The 25,490-nt window shown below is 36.8% G+C and overlaps 3 protein-coding genes, 1 long non-coding RNA gene and 1 pseudogene across 4 annotated transcripts; 3 read left to right on the forward strand and 2 right to left on the reverse strand.

The window, feature by feature from the left end:
* Positions 1-19: 19 nt before the first annotated feature.
* On the reverse strand, positions 20-3,277 carry LOC147539096 (protein neprosin-like). Its single transcript, XM_086643069.1, has 7 exons — positions 3,137-3,277; positions 1,534-1,620; positions 1,216-1,458; positions 956-1,117; positions 816-857; positions 571-717; positions 20-450 (listed from the first exon to the last, which is right to left on the reverse strand). Exons 1-7 carry the CDS (start codon positions 3,275-3,277, stop codon positions 70-72), a joined length of 1,203 nt encoding a protein of 400 aa, XP_086499195.1. The 3' UTR covers positions 20-69.
* A 2,572-nt stretch (positions 3,278-5,849) lies between these two features.
* Positions 5,850-11,876, forward strand: LOC147539097 (amidophosphoribosyltransferase 1, chloroplastic pseudogene; annotated as a pseudogene).
* A 3,799-nt stretch (positions 11,877-15,675) lies between these two features.
* On the forward strand, positions 15,676-16,591 carry PRA8 (PRA1 (Prenylated rab acceptor) family protein). The gene has a single exon (XM_086644195.1). It carries the CDS (start codon positions 15,871-15,873, stop codon positions 16,414-16,416), a length of 546 nt encoding a protein of 181 aa, XP_086500321.1. The 5' UTR covers positions 15,676-15,870; the 3' UTR covers positions 16,417-16,591.
* Positions 16,592-18,280: 1,689 nt separating this feature from the next.
* On the forward strand, positions 18,281-19,557 carry LOC147539099 (uncharacterized). The gene is made up of 2 exons (XM_086644681.1): positions 18,281-18,557; positions 19,113-19,557. The coding sequence occupies exons 1-2, from the start codon at positions 18,508-18,510 to the stop codon at positions 19,432-19,434; spliced, it is 372 nt and encodes a 123-aa protein (XP_086500807.1). The 5' UTR covers positions 18,281-18,507; the 3' UTR covers positions 19,435-19,557.
* A 4,347-nt stretch (positions 19,558-23,904) lies between these two features.
* Positions 23,905-25,490, reverse strand: LOC147539100 (uncharacterized). The gene is made up of 2 exons (XR_015225937.1): positions 25,246-25,490; positions 23,905-24,137 (listed from the first exon to the last, which is right to left on the reverse strand). It is a non-coding gene; the product is annotated as an uncharacterized LOC147539100 (long non-coding RNA).

Here is a 25,490-nt window from a genome sequence, read left to right on the forward strand (position 1 = left end):
AACAAGAAAACACCAACCATCTTGCTCTCTAGCATAAACATAAGCTAAAAAGAGACATAAAAAATAATTCTATGGACAATTTTCGGAAAATCCAGGACCCCCATAGTAGAAGAAAGAACCGAATTCAGCGATGCTGGATCCACCAAGTTGAAGATCATAGCAAGAAGGTTTGGATATAACAGGTACAAGACTTGATGGACCTTTAAGAGTATTTGTTTCATCCACAATTCCGAGATTTCGAAAATAACTTGATTTCCTGTATCCTTCTGATGGGAAGTGACCACTACCCATCTGAGTTGTTGTATGTCTTCCTTCAGATTGTGTATTTACTATCTCTCCTCCCCATTCAATTCCTGTTGCTGCTTTTGACAATGCTGTGAAGATGGAATTAGGCCAGTATCCTAGAGGAACTCCTTGTACTACGATCCACCAGTTTCCGGTTGTGTTATCCTGTCAATATATGTGTAATTTCATAATAAAACAAATTTGCTAATGGTTGATGTTTTTAACTCCTTTTTGAATTTCCTGACTGAAATTAAGCTTTATGAGTAATTAGAGTATGATCAATACCTTAAATATTGTGAGAAATAAGTCGACTTGCTCGCCATTGTAAGTAGAAACTGGTTGTAAAGGCGAAGCTATAGCTATATCTTTATTTGTTTGGACGAACCCCGGACAGTCGAGATTGTAGCATCCTGTACTTCTATAGTTATCGCTCTGCAATGAATTTCATACATTCACATTAAACATGAACATGATATTTATCGAATTTAAGTCATCATATTATTAAAGAAAATGGCCGTTTTTCTACTTACTGTCCAGTACAAAAATAACCGAGTCTCGCTGCCATCGAATACCTGACATTATTAGCACGTATATAAAATTTTCGATACATATAGATGTATAATGTGGTTACAAATTTTGAATAATAGAAAGAAAAATCTAAATAACTTACTGTCCAACCAGCCTCTATTGTGTTAACATCATCATTTTCGCCTGCATTAACCCAAATTTGGGATAAGCTGAACTCTGAGGTTGACACCACCTTAGGACTCCAGACACTAATCTTAGCTTCAGCTCCATACCACTCTCCTCCATTTAATGTTACTGTAGCATACTATTATGCACAAGAAATTTTATTCAATAGGCTAAATAAAAATTTAACTACTTCACGAGCTCGAATTCATTTTAAGAAATAAAAGTTAAACTTTCTACCTCGTGTTGTGGGCGTCCGCCGTCATCTTCTAAAATTTTAGTGGTGTTGTTGTGACTCGGACGAGGATGATGATGTTTTCTGCCGTTCTTTGGCAAAGACCTTAATATGTCTTGTTTTTGTTCCCTAAGGATGGGGATTGTCCCTTCGGGGCAATTTACCTTTTTATGCAAATTTTGTGAGAGTTGGTCATTAAATACGTTTTCGCTTGTCTTCATTCCGTTTGGGTAAGAGTTTGGTTTCATCTGTGACATAATTACAAAATTAATGAAGTATATTTTCATAAATTAGGTTAAATGTGATTGGTAAACGGGAATAACCTGTATTTTATGGTTACGTAATAAAGGGTGATCAAATGCAGGTTGCTTGTATATATCGATACAGTCGATCCTTTCATAATCTTCAGCCTGCAACAAGATAATACCAAATTATTGTCTGGGCTAAAACTAATCCTACCTACCAAGGACACAAGATCTTAGCTGTGCAACTTGTTTTTTTTGTTGGCTTACTCCCGCCCCTATGTCTGCTGTTACTTTTAACCACACCATAAATGCTTTTCTAGTCGTGTCAAACAGGTTGGATTGTGTTGGGCCAGTCCGACCCAAATTCGTATTTTTCCCTTTTTTTGCAAACTCGGTTTGAATAATGCAGACTCAATTTCCTGATTTCGCACAATTGTTTTGCAAATTCTGAGCAAAGAAAATCAATTGAAAGCTTCTTCATCTTCGTCAAATCTAAAGAAACTTCTTCTTCTTCTTCCTGACCCAATAGCCAATGTTATGGACAGCAAAATCAAATCAAAACCTTCATCTATAATCTAATAAACCAAGTCTCCATCCATAATCGAATATAAAAACAATAATAATAATAACAATAATAAATTGAGTTAGAAAAGTCAAAAACCTTAATATATATTCATTCACCGTCCAAACCCATAAGCCAAAAAATCCCAATATTCTAGCATATATGTTTTTTTTTTAAAATGCACATATGTTGATTTCCAACAAATCTGTTGATCTTCAAATTTCAAATAGATGGAAAAATAGTTGAATGAGTTCATCGATCTTCAAACTTCAACATATCACTTTAACGCGTTGAACAAGTTATGTTAAAAAGTCAAATGTCTTGCTTTGCTAATATATGTGAATTATTTTCACTTAAATAAGTAACAGTCTTGTTTTTTAACAACAAATCTACGTGACCCGCTTCTTTGGACTCTCACTTGAATTGTCTGTGAGAGAAACAAAGATTTTTCTCTCCACGTGACTGAACATGTGAGAGGAGAGAGAAACTCTTGTTTCTCTCACAGGCGGTTCAAGTGGGAATCCGAAGAGCCGGATTGAATATGTTTTTTGCTTTTTTGAATTTCAATGATTTTGTGAGCAGCCTAACATTTAGAAATAATTAGATTTATGTGGGTGTGATCTTTGAGCCCAAAATATTTTATTCCACTCACTGTTTTCCAAAGGGATCCCTTTTCACAAAGAAGGAAACCAATTACAAGAAAATTAAACAAACAGAGATTCTTCTATCAATTTTTAGTGAAATGACTTTTTTTTAGTTAATTTCAAAGATTAGTGGAGAAGTTTAATTTACAAATTCTTGTATGCCATATCTAAATATTCAATTACCTTTTTTTCAAATTATGCGCATCTAACGAAAATCAAAAGATAATTATATTGATTTCACAAACCAAGCCAACAACTGGTAGCCCCAGTCGGTAATGCATTTACTCTCCAATACGAAGGTCCTAGGTTCGATCCGATGAAAGTGTAAATCCAGGATTATATTCGGCTATTACTATGCTTATCACAGCGTATTGATATATCAAATCATCCTTTGTAATGACTATCGTAGTCAATAACAAAGCCTTTGTAATGACTAGCGTATTGATATGTTTAAAAAGAATTAGAGAGGAATTACCTCAGTTGTCCTGACCATTGGATTATCATTGATAATATTATCACTGATGGAAATCTTTTTTCCATACACTAATCCACTGAAAAGAACAAACAGCTTCCACACAATTGAAAAATGCACCACAGACTTGATATTGTTTGCCATCCTAACTTTCTAAACCTAAGTAATGATAGAATTAACAGTGTGTTTCGAATATAAATTTAGTAGAAACTAATACTAATCTTTTATAATATAGAATATTTTAATTGAATAGATACAGGCCAATATCATTATATTTTTACAGCTTACATTACCATTTATATATATTAAGAATGAATTTATTTCTACAAAAAAGTTTAGAAGGATCTTAATTAAATGACATATAAGAGCATCTCCAATGCAAAATTCAAAAAAATCTCTATTCATCTTATGTGTCAAGTTCTAATTGAGATTCTCACTTAGGTGGCGTTAATAGAGATTCTTAATTTTTTATGTTTTCTGATTATCCAGATTTCCTATATTCATTTTCTAAGATCTAAATGCTCTCCCATGTACCTGTTGTTTAATTATGTTTTCTGATTATCTCATCGTTAAATTGTTGGTATTTTCTATAAATGTAAAATTTGGGAAATAACTTACTCCTAATTAGTAAGAAAACATTAATTAGGTATGCGTTTGCAGCTCCGATTCACGGATTCTTTTAGACTAAAAATTATGTCCGAAAGTAAATGGCACAGTTTTTCCTAAATCTAAGAATAATGAGCAGAATTTAGTAAACAAAAATGATAGAATGGACACAGTAGACCTAATCCAAACACAAGTATGAATAAAACGTCTATCAGGAAAGTAAAAAAATCCATTAAGAAAAAACTTGACTTGGAATTCAGGATCGCTGATTTTGTTTAGGTCATGAGTAAGCTTTGACTTGTAGCCTATTCTAGCATTGCTCGTCAGTAAAGAGAATACATATGTTAGAAAAGGAGTATAAAGATCCTACTTGAAGAATTTTTCCGGAAAGAGTTAATTGTCCTCTATCTCATTAATGTCACTATTCTAATTTTTGAAAAGAATTATATTGAATCATACAAACAATGGGCTTATATGCATCCTAATGAATAACGTCGTACCTCGTTTCAGAGATTTTTTTATGGTTCTTGTTGAAGAATTTTTAAGGAGACAGCGTCTCTCGCCTGACGTAAGTAGGCGATTCACTCTTCCTTACCTTCTTCTAAAAAACCCTAGCTACCGGTCGCTCAAAGTCTTCCCCTCCTTAATAACCAACCATTAACACTATGTCCTCCAACTCACAGATCCTAATCATAACATCCACTCTCAACCCCTCTAAAATGATTCAACTTTCCCCTCTTAAATCTGCCGCCAAAATCACAAAACCAAAATCCTAGTATTCATCGTGCCAAGACAAGAGTTAATCCGATTGGTCAACACTCACATCAGACATCTCTTTTTTTTGTTGAAAGCATCAGATATCTCTCTCACCCGCGTGCATCAGCCTCAACCACTCCTTTGCCCAACCACAGGCCGAAAGATCTAAGTATAACAAGCAATTGAGGGCCGCTCCCCAGAAACGACAACTAAGCAATCCAACTTAAGCCTTCAATTTCTTGTTTAAGGAGTGTTAATTCTATCTTCCCCCCGCATGCAGATCTTATGATTAATTTTTGGCATTTCGTTTTGTCTTTTTGGCTTGTTCTTGCTAATCAACCCCCAATTGATGTTCCCTCCACTATAAATATCAACCTAAATATAAGGAAAAAATCAGACTTTCTCGTCTTCTCCAACTGTCACTATGGTGCTTCAAATGACTTTTGCTACCCATGGACACCTTACTATCTCATACCCAAAACCATCTTTTTACCAAAAAAAAGCAAACAATCAACTCTGACTTCGTTGCAAGATGGTGCTGCCCCTATGATGTAGGTTTATCCTACTTGAAGCGTCGCCTGTTTGCTCAATCCAAATTCTTTCATGATTGTGACTACTTTGCTTACCCGTCCTGATGAATTCCTTCATCATAAAACCAAAGAAAACATTCCTCCTATTTGAATTATGGTAGGCCTTGGATTCTCATGGGCATGTTGCTGGTGATGAAACCGGTTGAATTCCCTTTACTTGAAGAGGTCACTGATCTTTTTCATGAGCCAATGTGGCGTGTCCTTCATAAAGGGCCCAAATCTCTTCAAAATCAAGAGCAAATGTCCTTCGAGAGAAACGGGGATGATGTATCGGGCCACTGGGCATGGATGCTCCACTAGTAATACCATTTCTCTAAGAAAAATATTGGACCACATTAGAGAAAATTAATAGATAATGGATGGGGTCATTGCGCATGGGTGTATATAATGAGATTTTGGGTTTTAAATCATTCTAATCGACAATTGCATTTAGAGTGAGATACCTGGCCACATCTTATTCCTCTTCTCAACGAATTGGTTAGTGTTCTCTTATATTCATAACAATGGTTGTGCTCTTCTTCTTGTTTTGATGAGTTTAAATTATAAATTAGATTTAGGATTTAGAGGATTATTCTAATGGACATTTGCTTTTATAGTGACATTTTTGGTGATTCCCTACTCTCGACGAATTGGTTAATTCTCTCTTATATTCATAATAATGGTTATACTCTTCTTCTTGTTTTGTCGAGTTTAAATTATAAATGAGATTTAGGGCTTAGAGTTATCTTTTATACTTATTAGATTTCTTCACAATCTTTTCATATATGGGCCCCATCCTGCAGATTCGACCAAGGAACTTTGGAGTGGTTGAAAAGCAATACATGCAAGTACACTTGTTGTATGATGTTCACACCCCTCTCCTGGCGATTGTCAACCCATTTTTCGCTGATGCAGGGATGGAAATAAAGTTCAGGTACATTAAATTTCCAAGTGTTATATGCAAGCTCTACCGACTAATGGACCGCCCAATCAGGCATAGCCCCATATCAGCAGAACCTTAGTTCGGGTGACCCCTCTGAACCTATGGATATCCCTCAAGACCATCCCTCTTAGCAACAAGCTACAAATCTTTCCTTGACCATTGTGAACCCTTCTCCTCTAGTCCTAGTCAAATCCCACCTCACCTACTGTTCCCCCATAATCGTAAGAGAAAGGAGTTGGAACTGAAACCACAAATCAAAGTAGACAGTAGACCAGACGACACACTCTCCCCTCCAAAAAAACAGAAAGAGAGGCTTTGGGAAAATACTGCAATCCACAGGCATCGACTCTATAGGTCAATGTTCGAGTACTACTGCTCTTCTTCCCAACAGTGGCGCACTAACACTGCCAGAAGACTCATTGACGCTTTCACAGAATCTCAATATTGAATTGGGGTGATTGTGTTGATGCACAATCGAATGTAGTCATCTCAGTTTATCTATTTTTACGTATTTATGAGTTCACTTTTTATTAGCTACAATACTTTATTTCGTCTCCTTACTTTCAGATTTGGTGGTTAATGTTCATGCTTAGTGATCACTGCTTTTGTTTTGTAGGAACTTACTTTCCTGTTTCTTTTGTGTTCATGTCCATATGAGTTAGTATTCCAGTGATCATATTCAGTTGTTAAGCTCAGTTGAGGCTAATATCTTGTTATATATTTGCTTGCATTGCTGTTATTTTCTTTCTTGTTTCTACTTTGCTTTTCTAGTTTAGGTTTGGCCTTCTTTGTTTAGTACTTGTTTACTTTACTCCTTCCTGTTAGTAGTTGGCTTGTTGTTTGCTTGTTTTTGTGGACCCGGTTCCCGCTCTCACTTTTGTTATGGACCTGCCTCCTGTAATATCCTCTTGACATTTCCATTCTCTAGTAGAATGTCCGAGGATGTGGTAAGTACCTCAACAGAAAACATTTGTGGTTTTTCATTAAGGATAAAAACCTAGACATGATATTTTTATCAGAAACAAAAAGCATGAAGAAGAATCTTAGGAAATTGCTCAACCTTCATAAAAACTACAAGGCCTATACTGTTGAACCGATTAACAAAGTGGTGGGCTGGCTCTTTTCTAGAATATAGCCTTGAAAGTTGAGATCCTCTTCTTGGACCATAACACAATTAACACAAAATGTTTACAACCCCATAATGACCAGTGACCACATGTTCTATTTCACTGGCTTTTATGGGTGCCCGTATAAAAATCACAAATTCAGGCCGCAGAAACAAATAGAAATCCTTGGTCGCCCCATTTCCGATCCATGGACTATCATGGGAGATCTCAATTGCATTTTTCACCCTAGTGAAAAATCGGCGGTATTGAGGTACTCCTATCTGTTTCTCTAAAATCTATAAGCTCATAATCGATATTGGGCTCACGGAGCTTGGTTACTCATGCTCACCCTTTACTTGGTCTAACAGATAATTTAATGGCACACTTATCCAGGAGAGGCTAGACCGAGCCCTATCAAATAATCAATGGCTCCTTCTTTTCCCTAACCCATTAATTGCCCATCTTCCCGGTGTAGGCTCGGATCATAATCCCATTCTGCTTACCACCAAATCACGCAAACATCACCAATCTAAGCCCTTCAAGTTCATCCAAACTTGGATGTCTCACCCAGAGTGCCATAACTTCATAGAGAATAACTGGAACCAGAATAACTCTCATATCCAATCTAAACTTAATACCCTTTCTCCCAGTGGAACAAAGTGGTGTTTGGTAACATCGAAAACCAAATTAGAAACATCGCCACAAAACTCCAAAATACCACTGACAGAGCCTCTTACAATATGTTAAATCGTCAGCTAGAGAATTTCTACCGCAAGTATGGGAGCTTATGGAAAGAGGAATCTAGAAATGCCTTCGTTGCCTTGTAACAAGAACACAAAATATTTCCACTCCCTTGCCATTAGCAGAAAAAGAAAAAATTGTATATCTTCGATTAAAAATGGAGAGGGCGTGTGGACCTCTAATGAAGGAGACATTGCTTAAATCTTCACAGATCATCTTCAACGCATCTCTACTTCCTCCAGAACCCACACATTGAAGGAGATTCTAAACCTTTTCCATAACCAAATCTCCAAATTTCAAAATCAACTTCTCATTTATATTCCCTCCTCTGAAGATATAAAATCTGCGGCCAACATCCTAGTTAGCTAGGGCGTACAATTAGTAAGTTAGGTCATCTGACTAACCCATTAACATTTTCTATAGGCAAAAGGAAAACAAGACAACATCAAAAAACACTGATGTCGTGAAGGAAATATTTTCACTATAAAAAAGGGTCACAAAATTTATATATCAAAAAAAGAAGAAGAAGAAAGGGATAGGGGAAGAGCCGGCAGAGGATCGATCAGAGTAACTGACGACAGAACCACCAATTCACGAGCGTAGCTCTTTCCCGTCGGCGAAGAAGATATCCCATTACTTTGAAACAATAGTGATGCAGGGGCACCCGGCGTGGAGGCTTTTTCCATGACTAAACCGGGCCATGGGCCATCCGACCATGGAGAGTAGCTTTAGGAAGTCCCAATTTTAGTATGATTATTAGAGAATTTAGGTTTAGGAAATTATGTTATTTTAGTATTTCCAATAATTGGAAAGGTCCAGATTTGAGTCTAGTTATTTAGGAAGTTGCAGTATTTTATTTATTTAGGAAAGTCTAATTCAAGTCTATCTAGGAAAGTCCAGAATCCTATAAAAGGATATCTAGTTTGTCCATTATTCCCAGGTTGAAGAGAAAACCCAATCAAGTTTAATCGAGTTTACAGTTATTTAGAGTTATTTAATCGTTATTTTATCGTTCTTCGTATTAGTTTATTTTATTCTTAAATTCCGCTGCGTTCTACATTATGTGGTATTCAGAGCCACCAAAGTTTTTGGCTAATGATTCTGGAAATTTTTTTCCAGACCAGTTACATCAGTATCAATCGTATTATATTCGTCAAGATGATTATATTCAATCAAATTATACTCATCAAGAGATAACGAATCAATGCTTATGTTCATCATGTTTATATGCGAATAACGACTCGTACAATTATCATTGGAATCCGGGAGAAATCGAACGAGAAACCCCTCCACAACCGTATTCATCATCACCGTCACCACCCCCACCATTGTCTTATACAACTTCACATCCATATTCTTCTTATACACCACCTCCGTACTCTTATTATTCACAACCGTTTTCACCACCTCTACCTTCATACACTTATTATTCACCACAATCACCACCACCACCGCAACCTTCGTACCCTATTTTACACCGGCACCGTATTCACCACCTCTTATACAACCGTATTCACCTCCACCACCAACACAATCATCTTCTCTTTCCTATTCACCACCACAACAACCACAACCGTCTTTTTTCGAAACAGTTCCATCGCTAATACCCGATTTAGTTAAGGTTCAACATGTGGTGAACGACATCAAAACAATAATACGTCCACCATATTCATCGTCTATTTTATCTTTCAATAAGGAAGAAGAAAGAGAAGAACACAAAGAAGTTGAAGAAGACGCTCACAACGATGTTCAAGTCGACGAAGAAGAAGAACAAGAAGAAAAAGAAGCGTACGAAGAAGTTGAAGCTATAGGTATTTACGCAATTACTTCATCACAAACTACGAAAGGTGAATTATTTTTGGTTGATTTTAACACTAAGTTGAAAAACAAAAACATCACTACCCGTATCAAAGTGGACACAAATTCTAGGGTCTTCAAAAACATTACTTATAATAATCCGAACCCTAGAACTACTCTTCAAACACTTCTTAAATCTTCTCATGCATTAAAGAGTAGTAATAAAAAGGTGTTCTTCACTAGTGACATTGAGAGATTTGGAATCGTTACTGTTCATGAAAATATCCTCAAATCCGTCGCCAAAGTTGGATTAGTCGCAGAAGTTTTCAACAAATCGAAACTCAATGAACTTGCCGGCGATTATGCAATCGGTCATGCCACCACCAGTTCTTTTATGCTAAAAAACGTTCAACCCCTTATTGCTGGTTACCCATTAAGATCTGTTGGAGTTGCCCACAATGGTAATTTAGTCAATTATCCTAAACTCAAAGATATGCTTGAAGAAAATGGTTCAAATTTTTATACTAGTTATAGTACTGAAGTTGTTTCCCTTTTAATAGCCATTTCAAAAGCTAGACCTTTTCTTCTTAGGATTGTTAGTGCATGTGAACAACTTGAAGGAACTTACTCAATGGCTTTTCTTACTGAAGATAAATTCATTATAGTTCGTGATCTTCATGGTTTTCGACCATTAGTAATGGGTGGACGACGTACTGAAGCTTGTGTTTTTGCTTGTGAAACTTGTGCACTTGATCTTATTGAAGCAACATATGAGAGAGAAGTTCACCCAGGTGAGGTTATTGTTATTGATAATGATGGTATTCAAACTCTTTCCATACCTCACTTTCAACCAAAAACTTCCATCGTATTTGATCGATCTATTTATAAATCAAGGAGAGTATTCAGTGAGATTTTAGCAACAAAAACTCCTGTTGATTGTGATGTTGTTATTGTTGTACTTGATTTTGAGGTTCTTGCTGCTCTTGGGCATGCATCAAAAATTGGAGTTCCATTTGAACAAGGTTTAATTAGGTCACATTATGTTGGTATAACTTTTATAGAACCATCTCAGAGAATTAGGGATTTTGAAGTAAATTTGAAATTAGCCCTAGTTCAAGCTGTTTTGGAAGGGAAGAGAGTTGTGGTTGATGATTCAATTGTGAGAGGAACGATTTCTTCTAAGATTGTTAGGTTATTGAATGAATCAGGTGCAAAAGAAGTTCATATGAGAATTGTTAATCCATCCATGGTTGCTTGTTATTATGGAGTCGATACACCTACTTCGGAAGAGTTGATTTCAATTAAGTTAAGTGTTGAGGATATTAGGCAGTTTATCGGTTCCGATTCACTTGCTTTTGATAGTTGGAAGAGTTTGCTAACAGAAGATTCGTCTAAATTCTGTTATGCTTGCTTTACCCGAAAATATTCTGTTTCACCACCTAGCACAGAGATTAAAGCAAAGAAGGTTGGGGATTTCGTCGTGATGGTTTGGAAGACGAAACTCAAGGTTAATTTTCCCATAGAGGAGAATATGGTGCTTATGATATTTTTCTTCATCAAACGGTTCGGGACGAACCTCTTGGGAGAAGGGGATGCTGATGCATGGGCACCCGGCGTGGTGGCTTTTTCCATGACTAAACCGGGCCATGGGCCATCCGGCCATGGAGAGTAGCTTTAGGAAGTCCCAATTTTAGTATGATTATTAGAGAATTTAGGTTTAGGAAATTATGTTATTTTAGTATTTCCAATAATTGGAAAGGTCCAGATTTGAGTCTAGTTATTTAGGAAGTTGCAGTATTTTATTTATTTAGGAAAGTCTAATTCAAGTCTATCTAGGAAAGTCCAGAATCCTATAAAGGGATATCTAGTTTGTCCATTATTCCCAGGTTGAAGAGAAAACCCAATCAAGTTTAATCGAGTTTACAGTTATTTAGAGTTATTTAATCGTTATTTTATCGTTCTTCGTATTAGTTTATTTTATTCTTAAATTCCGCTGCGTTCTACATCAAATAGGCCTTGAGTCATCAAGAATCCCCCTTAACGGATTGCACCAGAGGGCAGAAGAGGCGAGCATTAAGCGTTAGCTCTAGATTAGTACGAAGAGTCAAATCGCCCAGACGATAGATTCTGATGAAACCTTCACCTTCCACTTCTGCTTGAAGATCTTCAACAAAAAGGTCAGTGCCAGTGAGAGTCATGAAGAAAGTCGTACCAATGTTCCTTAAAGGGAGAGTCACACGAACGACTAGGGAAGTCATGGTGAAAGGGATGTTTTTGTTCCTCATGATCAAGAAGAGTTTATAGCTAAAACACTAGCATTCTCAGGATCATCATGCATAAGCTAATATTTAGCTAAGAGTTTAGGATTACATTAATCGCTACCTTTCCAATCGAATGTGTAGTCCAAGAGCTCCACATGTTGATCCTCTACTCAAGACACCGAATGATCTACTTGATCTCCGACCTTGTAACTAGCTAGAACTCCAATGGTGGTTTGATATGAAGAACACCTTCTTCTTTATTGACTAGTTAGATAGCTTGGGAATTAACTCACTTTCTCTTCTTTACTTGATGTGGTAGAGTAAGAAAGCTTATTAAGAAATTACACAGCTTATTCAAGTCCCTAAGAGACATTATACAAAGTTCTAAGTTAGAGTCCAACCGTAATTAGATTCCTAAAAAGTCCCTTTTGAATAAGATTAAGGAAATAATCTAGTTTCTATTTTCCACTTTCCTTAAGTTGTGGCCGTCCAAACCTACCCAAATTGGGCAGATCTGACGGCCCCATTAGGGGAATCAGCCAGCCAAGGCCGGCCCTAATCCGGGCCCAAAAGGTCTCCCTTTTTGCCCCCGACCCAAAACCCGTCTTTGGGCTTTTTGTGTTATCTTTGCCTAAACTTCTTTTAGGCCTATGAGACATGCTTATGGGACTCTCTCATGATTATATGTCTCATTCCCACTAGTCATATCATCCGATCAAATAGACATTCTTATGTGTAACCCGATGTAGGATCCGGTCGAAGTTAGCCGCGAATTACTTCGTAATTTGACGATCGTAGTTATTTTCTAGCTAAACACCAAGACCCCTACATCGTTCGGACTTGATGATCTTCTTCATCAATTGTCCTATCTGACAAATTTCTCGCATTGCATCTTTGGTCGAAGGACATCTCCTTCATCGTGATGATCCAAAAAATGGTCATCAGTTGACTGAGGTCAATGAGTCAAGAAAAGACCGAAAGCATGTGGGTCAGCCTCATCAAGTCAACAGGGAGGTCGAATCTGAAGGAGGTCTGCCACTCAAGCCTAGAATTGGGAGGTCGGCATGATTATGTTAGGTGCCCTAAGCCTTGCTCTTACTCAAATACTACCAGGTTTTGCCTGGGATTTACGTGAAGGCTAAGGGGTCCATGTAAGCCAGACCGATACCTTAATTCTGAAACATGAGGAGGTATAGAAGCATGCCACACGCTTACCGACTTAATCCTGAATCTAATCAAACCTGCCAGTCGCTGGGGATCTTAAGTATTCAACTAACTTGAGCTTCAAGAGTTTTCGAAAGAGGATACATCTCTTAGAGTATCTATCAACTCGGAAAGATATCGATGAAGGAGCCTAAAACAGAGGAACTCGAAAATATCAAAGATACGAGATAACCACAAAAGAAAACCCTAATATCTTCTAACTATGAGACAATAGTCTGAACCACCTCGATCACGCCACCTAACAATAGTCGGCTAAAGCAGCCTATAAAAAGTCACCATATTACCTTGAACAAGGTACGAACTCCACAGTTCACTCAATACTTAATTCTTTAATTGGAAGGACAATCTGACTGTATTGAGCGTTAAAGAGGTTTCCAAGCTCCTTGCAGGTTTTTCCCCAAGTTCAAAGGACCAAGAGCGGGATTCGACGAAGCAGATTCATCAATCACGACGGAATTTAACGTTGTGGATTCACCCTTCTGACTGACACTAAATTGATAATTTTTGACATCAACCGTCTTTGATAGTTATTTTGTAGGGGATTGTTGGGTATATAAGAATTGGTTTGCGGGGTCACACTTTTGTTTAGTATTTATCACATGGTGGGGACCACCACTAGAGGAGAGATAAGTTCAAAGCCAATTTCTCTTGACAATCCAAAAGTCCCACATGGTAGGAGGATCGAAACTTGATAGTATTCATATTAGGTTGCTTGATAACATATTGTAAACAACTAAAGGAGTAGAGAAGACGCCCACACGTGCCCACACAAACACATACACGCGGCGGGGACCACCACTAGAGGAGGGATGAATTCAGAGCCAATTTCTCTTGACAATCCAAAAGTCCCACATGGTTAGACTAGTGAAACTTGCTAGTGTATATATTAGGTTGCTTGATAATCTATTGTAAACAACTAAGAGGAATGGAGAAGGGCTTCGACACGCCTGCACACATACACACATACGCGGGGGGCAGGCTTGAACTTCGGGACTTGGGGTTTTGGGCTTGGGGATTGTGGAATTTAAAATAAAATGAAACTCCTTTTGCTATCTAGAGTAATTTTATTTTTAATAAAACTCTGGTAACAAAATTTTCGTCGGATAAGCAAGATCTTTCTAAGTTTATCTAGAAAACCAAAACCCTAACTTCTCATCCACGTTTCCTAGTCGGCTCAGTCTTCTCTGGGGTAATATACTCTGGCCGCAATTAATAGAGAATGACACATCGAAAAACAGAGAAACTATCTTCTTCTACTTAATGAGTCGTCTTTCTGTCTTTACCAATATTGTTCTCTTCAGTACGAGAAGAAAACAGTAGTTGTGCTAATCTTAAGGAGTGATCGGGGCTATACAATTTGCACCGAGGTAGTTCTGAAATCACTTTCAAGACGGTGGTCTCCCTACCACAACACAACAACTTATTCAATTACTCTCGTTTTTTGATTTATCGGTCATTGATCTACCTTATAATTCCAACATGATTTACGAACTTTTACCCGGCTTCCTTGTTAGGGGTGTTAGGCAGGCTACAATTATCTTCATCTTGAGCATGTGCTGGATCTAAGAAAAGAAGCATTTAGCTTTTTCATTATTCAAGTTTGTGTGGTTCACAATCAAATGCACATAGGAGACAGCTGAGTGCATATCCGAGCTACTTCCCCTTTTGCAGAATGAGCTCTCATGTCTACCGGATGTTAGTGTTTATCCTCATTAAGCTCATATAACACGACCAATCGAGTAAAAATGTCGATTTACTAACGTTACGTGCTTGTCAGACTCTTTTGCATTTTTTTCTCTTGTTTTGCACTATTTGGTCAGTATTCAGCCTTTGGGACCGCATGGAGTGTCCATTTACTTTAAATATGTTGCTTCCCTCATCAAATAATAGAGGTATCAACAGATATATTATGAGTTCCTACAAATATTCATATAATGATTTTAGGCTTGTATAGTTTAGTTCATGTTATATAAACTAGTTTTTAGCTAGCCAATCATGAGTTTTGGAAGTAATGGGTGGGTCTGAACATTTATACATATACTTAATGCTACCAATATCTCCAAAACTTAGATAGGCTAAGTGGAATTATGAGGACTTGCATAAGTACAACTTGGTATAAATATGATACTAATAGCTGCACAAATTCTTTTGATACCAAATGAAAGGAGAGTGTAGTGCTGCTATTCATACACTAGTATTACTCATATGTAAGTTTCCGGTCATTCAATGCAGAATAATTGGTAATGAATGGAGCAAACCTATACATTATATTCTTGATTTCAGATTGTTTTTTTTTCTTTTAGCGTAACAAGATTTTTTCGGGTGACGTACAATACGTGTTGACCTAACTCTGATATGTTAATTTTTGAATAAAATACAAGTATGTTTTTGAATTTGTACCCATCATTCAAATTAAATGTGATTGTGTCATATTGTCCCAAGACCCCATCATATCATAAAACATATTATTAAAGTTGTCAGAAGATAAAGAAAGGTAGGTAAATGTGGAGTATATTTATTGATAATATGGTTCATCAAGAGTCTTCAATTATACTATCCATTTTACACAACTAAAAGTCAAATTTCATTACTTCCCAATTAATCTTCTCCCACAACTCCTTTTTCTTCTTCCGTCATTAGCACATGACCATAATCTTCTTAACTTAACTTACTTTTTTTCTCTCTCTAAAACCAAACATTCAAATCCCCATCAAACAAAACACTAAGGAAAAGGATGACAACATATGGAACAATCCCCACTTCATCAAAATTACCAGTAAATCTTGAATTCATATCCAAAGCAAAAGATAGAATCAAATCTGATTTGGGTACAAGAAGAGAATGGAGTCAGATGATTCCAAGCTTCCATTCATTAGGATTTCCATCTGGGTTTGCTGAAGCTATCTCAAAAATCAAGATAAACACAGCTTATTTCCGTATGAATTATGCCATCATAATTCTGTTAATAATTTTCTTGAGTTTGCTTTGGCATCCAATTTCTTTAATTGTGTTCATAATATTAATGGGTGTTTGGTTGTTTCTGTATTTCCTTCGTGACGAACCTTTAGTGATTATGAGCCGTACGATTAGTGATCAAACTGTTCTAATTGTGTTATCAGTGGTGACGATCGGAGGGTTATTGTTCACCGGTGCAATTTCGAATATATTGGTGTCAGTTTTGGTTGGGGTTTTGGTGGTTTTGATTCATGGGGTTTTCAGAAAGACAGATGATTTATATGTTGATGAAGAAGGTTCTCTTCCTCTCTATCAACCTTCTTGATTTTTGATTGTGAAGGTCTTGAAGTTGTTTATCATTGTTTTTGTGTGTAATTTAATTAAGAAAATGTTATGTTATTTCTTGTATTTATGGGGTGTTCTTTTCCAGTCTTGCTTCTTACTTTTGGATGTCTCTATCATTGTTGCTTCAATTATATGATTTTACTCTTTCTTTTTTATCTATGAATTAGAAAGTAAAAATTATTAATGGGGGTGATACAAAGGTATTATAAAAGTTTGTGGGACAATAATAATCTTGAGAGAAGGGTGCCCTTTCATTTTAGTCTTGGGCCTCCCTCTCTCTTCGCGCCCCACGGATTGGGGCAGTCTGAGGTTGCTCACACGGCTCAGTCTGTGGCCCACGAAAAGTGCCAAGAGAGGTTGGGTTAAGAGCGTGTAGGAATCCTTTAAAGGCACCAAGAGGTATCCACTTCATACCTAACGGTCCAATGATAGGCATATAATGCTTTAATGATAAGAAATTATATGGGTAGTTGGTTTTTATAAATGCTTGAGACCTTTTTTTCGACCACTCGCTCCAGTGACTTTTCTCTCAACCTTTCATCCACAATGTCTCCCACTCCCTCTGGAAATCTTGCAATTCAGATATCCCACTCTTTCTTTCAAATAGTCACTTTTCTCTTTCTTTCGGTCTCCTAAAAGAAATAGGGAGATTTTATAGGCAATGTCCAAAGTTGTTAGAGGCAATTTTGATAAAGGCAATTCCTAATTTTGTTAAAAGCAATGTGTTTGGAGGCAATATCTCATTCGATGTTTGACCAAATGGATAGGTCGTCGTCGGTCGGCGACCTTAATTGTTTTTTTTTCTTCTTGCTTCTTCCTTCTTCTTGTTCTTGCTTCTTTTGCTACTTCTCTCTACCATTTATCTCGTATCTCCGGTGAAGGGGAGGAGCCCCTTCGCCGGGAATGTCTGGTTCGTCCTCCCCTTCACCGGGAATGTCTGGTTTCCAGACGAACCAGACTTAGAAGGTCTGGTTACAAACCAGATCTCGTCTTGTTTGGTTTTCCAAACCAGATGTGATCTTGTTTGGCAACGAAACCAGACGAGATCTGGTTTCAAACCAAATATCGTCTGGTTTCTTTGAAAGAGAAGGGAGAGACAGAGAGAGAGAGAGAGAGAGAGAGAGAGAGAGAGAGAGAGGGGAAACTAGACGGTTGAGAAGAAAAAGAAGAAGAAGAAGAGAGAAGAAGGTAGAATAAGAAAACAAATATTTATCTTTTTTTTCAAAGTTAAGGTCGCCGGTTGGCCGGCGACTTTTGCCGGAGAAGAAGGGGATGGCATTGCTTCTAACTAAATTTAGTCAACTTGATTTGACTAAGTCTTGGAAGCAAAATACATTGCCTTTTTTTTTTTTGATGAGAGAAAATACATTGCCTTTAACAACTTTAGGCATTGCCTACAAAATTACCCAAAGAAATATTGTGCAATTAATGATTCTTTGGTTTAATGAAAAAAAAAAGTGATGTGTTCTCCTTGTAAAGTTTAAATTTTGGCAGCCCCATTGCTCATGGAAGTAACTGTTGTTATAATATGACTTGCTTCATTATAGATCTCATTTGGCCATTTAGGTTGCTAAGGATATAGCCCATCAAAATTGGTTTATCAAAAATTTCGTGGAAATGACAATTTTTTTTTTTACAAGGCCGCGGCTGTGGGGAATAAAGAAAATTCTCCGGAGAATAAGTTCTCGAGGAAATCCAGTTTTGTTTGAAAGTTTTACGGGCAATAAATTCTTATGGGGAATAGAGAGGGTACATTAAAAATTGAGAAATTAGCTTTAAGTAATAAATTTTTTAAAAAATTTATTCCAAGTCCTTCCCTCCTTTTTCTTCTTCCCTCCTCTCTTTCCTCTTCTAGAAAAAAATCAAAAATCTCTAGTTCATCTCCTCTCTTTACTCATCTCATATTCTCCTCCATAACTTCAACTAATCTTTTTTATTCATCTCCCATTCTCTTCCCTAGAAAATCAGAAAAATCTTTTTCCTCTACTCTTTCCCTAAACTCACCAACAAGTTAGAGAGATAAAGAGGAAAAAAATACTAGAAATCATCAAAATCTTTTCAATATCTTACAATGGGACGTCCAAAGAAGGTATCTTCATCCACTAATCCTACTCAAGAGAGGTAAGTAGATTCTAATCCCTAGAAATCAAGTTATTTTTAGCCCTAAAATAAATTTTCAGATCTTCTAAACCCTAGAAATTTGTGTGATTTGGACCTTTTTTTGTGATTCGAATCATGTTAGGCCTTGTATGATCTATATCCTTTAATTTCGAAGCATATATAGCCTACTTTGATGGTTTTTATGACTTTCTAATTGAGATTTAGGGCTTTTCTCTGCTTCAGATTTTGTGGGTGCGATCCACGAAATCTGCTTCCTGTTTCGTGGGTCTCAACTACGAAATGTTTCGTGTGAGACACAATCACGAAAGTTTCGTGGCTTTCCCTGCTGCGAAATGATCCTTGTTTCAGTTAGTTTCTTTTGAAACCATTAGTAGCCTACTCTTCTGATTCAGATATTCTTTTGTTAAATCTTAGATAATGAAGTAAGACTATTTTTAGTGTTCATATTGATTTAGGGTTTGAGATATAATGTTTAGTTGTTGAAAAGAACATGCATTTCGATTAGACTATCTTTCAGTACCACTCACACATGTTTCTTTTGTTTTTGTTTTACAGACGTAAAAAGTATAAAGCGGATGTTCTGGCTCAAAAGTCCCTGGTTCATAATGAGGCAGTCGTTACTAGAAGAAGACGACCTCCTAAAATGTCTGAACGTCGCCGGCTTGGGGAGATATGTTCCAAGGGAAAAGCTGAGAGGCGGTCACAAAAAGATGAACACATTCACGAGCCGACAGAGTCAGACAAAGAGACAGGCGAGGAGTCGGACGAAGAGTCTACAGACCAGCATGCCAGCCAGTCTGGCAAGGAATCAGACGATGAGTCTGGTGATGAGGGGGGGGGTCATGACCAGGGCAACGAGATAAACATGGAGGAATAACCTGCTGGATCGAGTGATCACTCGAACTTCGATGGAGTCTCGGCAGACCGATCCTTACTTCAATATTATACTTCGCACATTGCAAACCATATATGGAAGGGCAACGCGCAGTATTTTTCTTTGTCGAACTCAACCATTTTGGTTTAATATTTTTTACATAGTTTTTTAATGAAACTTCTATTTTTCATAGTTTGGATCGACTATTAACAGTTAAGGCCACGACTGGTTGGATTGATCGATGGGTGCTTGGTGGAGAGTGTACATACAATAAAAGGTATGATGATGTATTTTTACCCATCATTAATTATGTATACCGGAGACCCGCCGAGGCTCTTGTCAGTGCTTTTACGGAAATGTATTATCCTGAAACCAACATCTTTCATTTACCATTCGGGGAAATGATGATCAGACTTGAAGATGTGAAACACATATTCGATCTCCCTATAGATGTGAAGGCGGTACATGAAATAACAAGTAGTTCAATGCACCTGGATTTTGTGTTGAAGTTGATGAAGGAAACCTTGGGACTGGAGCCTACTGAAACCAAACGTTCCATTCATTGAAAAACTCATCAACCATCTTCTCTTTCTCAAGTTTCTTCTCACTTTCATCCATCTTCATATTCTTGACAATGTTCTCTAATTGTTTTTCCGCCTTTGATCGAATGTTCTTGTTTATATGCCACAAATAAAGGATATGTTGCACATCTGGATACACGACCACGATCGCATTTATCAACGCGTGTTCCCTATCAGTTACAAACACCGTTGGAGTATCTCCAACATTATATAAATCTCTGAGACACTGTAGAACCCAAATGTAATGATCTGTAATCTCGCTAGCTATAAATGCATTTGCTACTATGAAAGTCTTCCCAGTCGAAGTGGCCGAGACTACCTGGAGCAAAGGATGCTTAAACCAATTGGTTTTGTAAGTACAATCACTGATAACATACTGAGGGAAGCACCGCGCCGCTCTTAGGATGTGCCAAAAATGGATCTATTATCTCTTCAGATTTTTTGTGACATCTATGTTTCGTTACACAGTGGTAGTCGGTGCACAACTTCATAAACGGTTGCATTGCTGACCTACCTTCACTTTCGCCACACTAGAATTTTCGTTGTGCATTGTAAACAGTGTTCATAGTGGACCAGTTACGACGATCACTATTTAGTTTTATGTGCAACAGTATTTCTTTAGGACGCGATCCACTCTTAGTTAAACTCTTAACCATTTCAGATTCAAATTGATTCAACCGCGACGCATATCCATGGCCTGTGAGATCCTTCTCAAGTTGGTGGTTGTGATGTCCATTGATTACTTCAATAATCCACTTCTCATGAAGTACGACATATTTCAATTTTATGACAAACGGACAATCACATTTAGTATAACCCATACGCCTCATTTTACTTGGAACTGTATTAGAAACTCAATTTTTTGGTTTGTGGCTACAGAATATACCACTTCGAATGCACCGAAGCAATGTGAACGACCATTTTCCTTCATTATTCTTAGACTTACTCATTTTTTTCACAATGACAAATCCAGTTTCTTTACATGTCTTGCTACACCAATCTATTACTTCTCTCCTTGAATCAAACTATTGTAACATATAAGAAAATAAGTTATCCTCAACCTATAATTAATTCATTCACATAATGGTACTAATAAAAATGTATTCTTACCTTGTCTCTCAGAAATATATGTGATACACCCAATCCCATAGGAATAGTTGTACGTTCAGGCATTGAAGAATCATTTGAGTCAAATTGAAGAGTCTAAAAGAGAAATTAGAGTCTGAAATAATCTATATAATAAGGCAAATTCGTAAAATCAGAACCAAATTGGTTTCGTGTGAACAGGGAACACATTTCGTGAAGGAACGTCACGAAATGTTTCGTGCTGATGACCACAAAATATTTCGTGTCTGCGAATTTTGTTCGTGATGCAACTGTGAAAATCGAGTTGAAGAATCGAAAAATCGAAAAGAATGTGAACTTAATATTACCTCTTCAATATCATCAAGACCAGGCCATTCTTTAGTATCTATGCCTTCTTCATTATCATTAGGTTTGTTCTCTATGTTTTTACGGTTTAGTGATTAGAAGATAATCAAACTTTGGAGAAGAAGATGAAGAAAAGAATAGGGAAGTTGTCCTATTTTTGTATCCCTAGGAAGATTTCTTTAAATTTTATAATAAATACCTTCTAATTTTTTTTATGGTATCTTCTAAAATTTGTTTTATTTTTAGGTCCCAAAATTAGAATCCCCTTAGCAACAAAAAGAAACAAAAATTCAATCTTATTTGACCAGTTTAAAAGAAAGTCTTTATTCCCTTGAGAATTTTCTTTATTCTCCAAAGCCGTGACCTTTTACGAAATATTGTGGCACCCTAGGTTTGTTTAAAATCATGAATAAAAGAATCTTAAGGTTCGTGAAATTTCTTAGAGTCGCCCCTAAACCTTTATAGATTTTCACCACAAAGCCTCCTATATTTTGTGGATATCAAAACAGTCCCCAATAGTAATAAATTGGGTTTATAGGACCTTTTTGGTGCGAACTCTATAGTTGTAGCTAAGTAATTGCAACAATTTTAGTTCTAGTACATATCTGTGTAGCATGCAGAACGAATACTACATAAGCACAATAAAACTTGATCAACAAAAATAATAATGTGATAAGTACAGTAAAACTATTAGCCACACATAATCTTGCATGCATCACAAGTTTTTTCTTTCATAATTTCTTATATATGAAAAATCTAGCGTGATTTTACGACATTGTACTTCTTCTAAGATAATCTTAGGATTCTTTGGAATACTTAGTTTTGGCACTAAGTGTCTTACTCACTACCAAATGCTCGATTAGTTCTATGTTACCCAAATAAATCTCCCTCGTTTGTTTTGTAAGTCCAGACACATCAAATAATTCTTTTGAAAGAGAAAATGTGTATGTCTGAGAAAATTAGTTACCGAGTGTATGATATGAAGCAAGTCGTCCATGCCTAAGATCACATCACACCACACTAACGAGAGCACAAAGACGTCTGAGGCAAGTGCTGCTCGCCTATCCTAATATTCCACCCCTTATAAATATGGTTTGCCACTCTAGACACCCATAGGTGACGACACAATAAAAGGTTTCGTAGAAAGATCAAACACGATGGTACTAAGAAAAGAAACAGACTATACGTGCCCATGGAACCAAAATCAAGTAAAATTTTACCTAACTTGGTATGCATAAGAAAAGTACCTTCTACCACCTCAGCAGGCTCTCGAGCATCTATAAGGACTACGACATTCAATTGCAATTGTTGACCACGTCCATGTCGCCTCATTTGTGGGTTCTGGCCACATTGTCGTCTGTTTTTCGGGACACATTCTTCATAGGACAATCAGATGATTTATGACCTTGATCATGACAATTTTAACAACTTCCTTTGAAAGGTCTTGGTCTTCTACAATCCGTGTTCAGTGGGTGTCGTCGTCGTCCACCAATTACTATTACTGCTCTACCATTGTTCCATCCATCTACTCGTGGTCTCTTGCCATCTCTCTTCCCATTGAAGTGATTATTACGATGCCTACTATTATTTTTGTTGTTGTTACAGTTCCCTATCTGATTTTGCCTTGTCTCTATCTTGACATTCTTCTCATTATCCTTCTTCTTCTTTAGTTATTGAATATGATCATCACGAAATTTGAGTTGAAAGACTCAACGAAGCTAGCAAAAATCATGCAGACAAGCTACAAAGGGTGAATGGTGAACTAGAGAACCATAACTGGTGAAAAATATGGTCATAACTGAGACCATAGTAGCAGTGCTAATTGAGTATTAGGAGACCGAGACATTTCCTAGAAAAGTCAAAATTTTCTTGCCAGGGTTAAAAGGATGACTCAGAAGAAATAGTAGTGAAGCCCCTCTGAACTCTTCTGGGTCGAAAGGAGTGCCTAACAGATAAAGAGACCCAACCCTACCATCTAAAACATAAATCAATAAGTCTAGGGAGCCCTCCTGTTGGGACTCCCTGTCCAAACCGTCTGATGATTTGGACAAAAAGACAACTACTTCTTGGGAGAGAAAAAAAAATAACTTTTCTCTCTCCCACATGTGAACAAATCCGATTCTGACGCAGTTAATAAGGTGACCGTTAATAAGTCTTGTTGGGATGATTTTTAATCCTTTTAATCTCAACCCTTAAATATTTGAAGGGCTGAGATTTAAACCCCCAAATAACTCTACTATTCCAGCCCCCAAGCCACTCAGACTTCTCTTTTTTTGTTGTTGAAAGGCCAGTTAGACTGCTTTACTTTTAATACTTTGATCCTCCATTGGTTGTTAGTTACTTTCCTGTTGCCCTGTTGCCCACTTTTCTAAACTAACAAAGAAAACTAAAATTTTGAGTGGGTTTATGAAGTTAAATTAAAAAAATTTGGGTTGGATTAATGTAACTCATCAACTATGACTCAGTGAAATATGTTCATGTGCATTTAATTACCAATATGGTTTGCCAAAAAGAAATACAAACTGAAATAATACTAGTCTTGATCTAAAACTATTAAAATCAACTATCAATATATTTTGGCAAAAAATTAAAAACCATGAAAGCTAACTATATTAATGATCACCCATCTTCCATTTCTTCTTTCTGTCTCCGTCAAGTACTAGAATTGAACCTCCAACTCAGTCCGTCACTTTCCTGTAATAATATCACACTAGTTAGAACTAAACTATGAGAAAAAAGATTCAAACACACAACATAGTCGATCAAACAATGTGTAAATACTCAATTTACGACAAGATTAAATCTAAAAATGAGAAAACTTTCCTATAATAATATCACACTAGTTAGAACTAAACCATGACAAAAAAAAATTCGAACACACGACATAGTCGATCAAACAATGTGCAAATATTCAATTTACCCAATGTAAAATTGAAGAAATTAGATAAGTAAAAGTGAGCCAAGTTATTATAGAGATTAAGAAATTATCACCCAATGTAGGATGAAAAAAGTTCGAAGGGGAACCAGCAGCTCAAGAACTCAAGTGGGTTTGGACTAACAAATTAGGGCTACAAAAGTTATTTAGGGGTTTCAATCTCAGTCCTTAAAAAATTAAAGGGCTGAGATTGAAAGTTGAAAAGTAATCCTAGAAACCTCTCACTAATGGCGTTAAAATATGTCGTTTTTATTCACGTGTGGGAGAGAGAAAAATTACAGTACTTTTCTCTCTCCCACTTTTTTACCCCAAAAAGTAGTTGTCTTTTTGTCCAAATCATTAGACGGTTTAGATAGGGAGTCCCAACAGGAGGGCTCTCTAGACTTATTGAACATAAATGGGCCCAGAAATAAAAAACGTGCCTCTCAAAGATAAGTGATCATCTGGATCAGAAAGAGGACACGTGAGTCGTGACATCAAAACCCAAAGGGGGTTCAAACCCAAGGACACATTTCTTCATCCCAATTCTGCCAGTGTTCTTCACCGGCGTCAGAGAGATAGTCATGAACTTCATAAAGCCATGGCAGATGCTTGAGATTTTAGGAGAATAAAGAGGAAAAAGAGTTAGGGTACGGGAAAAACAATTTCTAAGAAACTTAAAGAATAAACTCAGAGTTTACCAACAACAGATGGAAGAAAACCACTAAACACAACAAACAAATTTGTATTTAAGAAGAAGATTAATTAAATCTAAAGCTTTACGAGAGATATGTAGTAAGACACGTGATACTTAGATCATCAAATAAGAAAATAACCAACAAATCACCAACACAAAGATATTCAAGTCATTTAAAGGCACGACTCTACCATTACTTCTGACTTAACGAAGTTGAAAATCCAGTGAAAAGAGACCCAGATCTGGTACCCCTCAGGTTATGATTGTGGGTTGCAGCAAGAGATTTGATTTAGAACCCCCAACATGATCAAGATTGAAATAGATTATAGTCCTAATAGGCATTGTATCTACTTTTTCTCTCTAGAAGTCATAGAGAAGCTCATACCCCCCAAGGATGCCATCATTGATATATCTATGTACTTGATTCACAAATTAA

Source organism: Eschscholzia californica, unplaced genomic scaffold (genome assembly GCF_041429995.1).
Source record: "Eschscholzia californica isolate CP2 unplaced genomic scaffold, dmEscCali1.0.p SCAF_5, whole genome shotgun sequence".
NCBI lineage: Eukaryota > Viridiplantae > Streptophyta > Magnoliopsida > Ranunculales > Papaveraceae > Eschscholzia > Eschscholzia californica.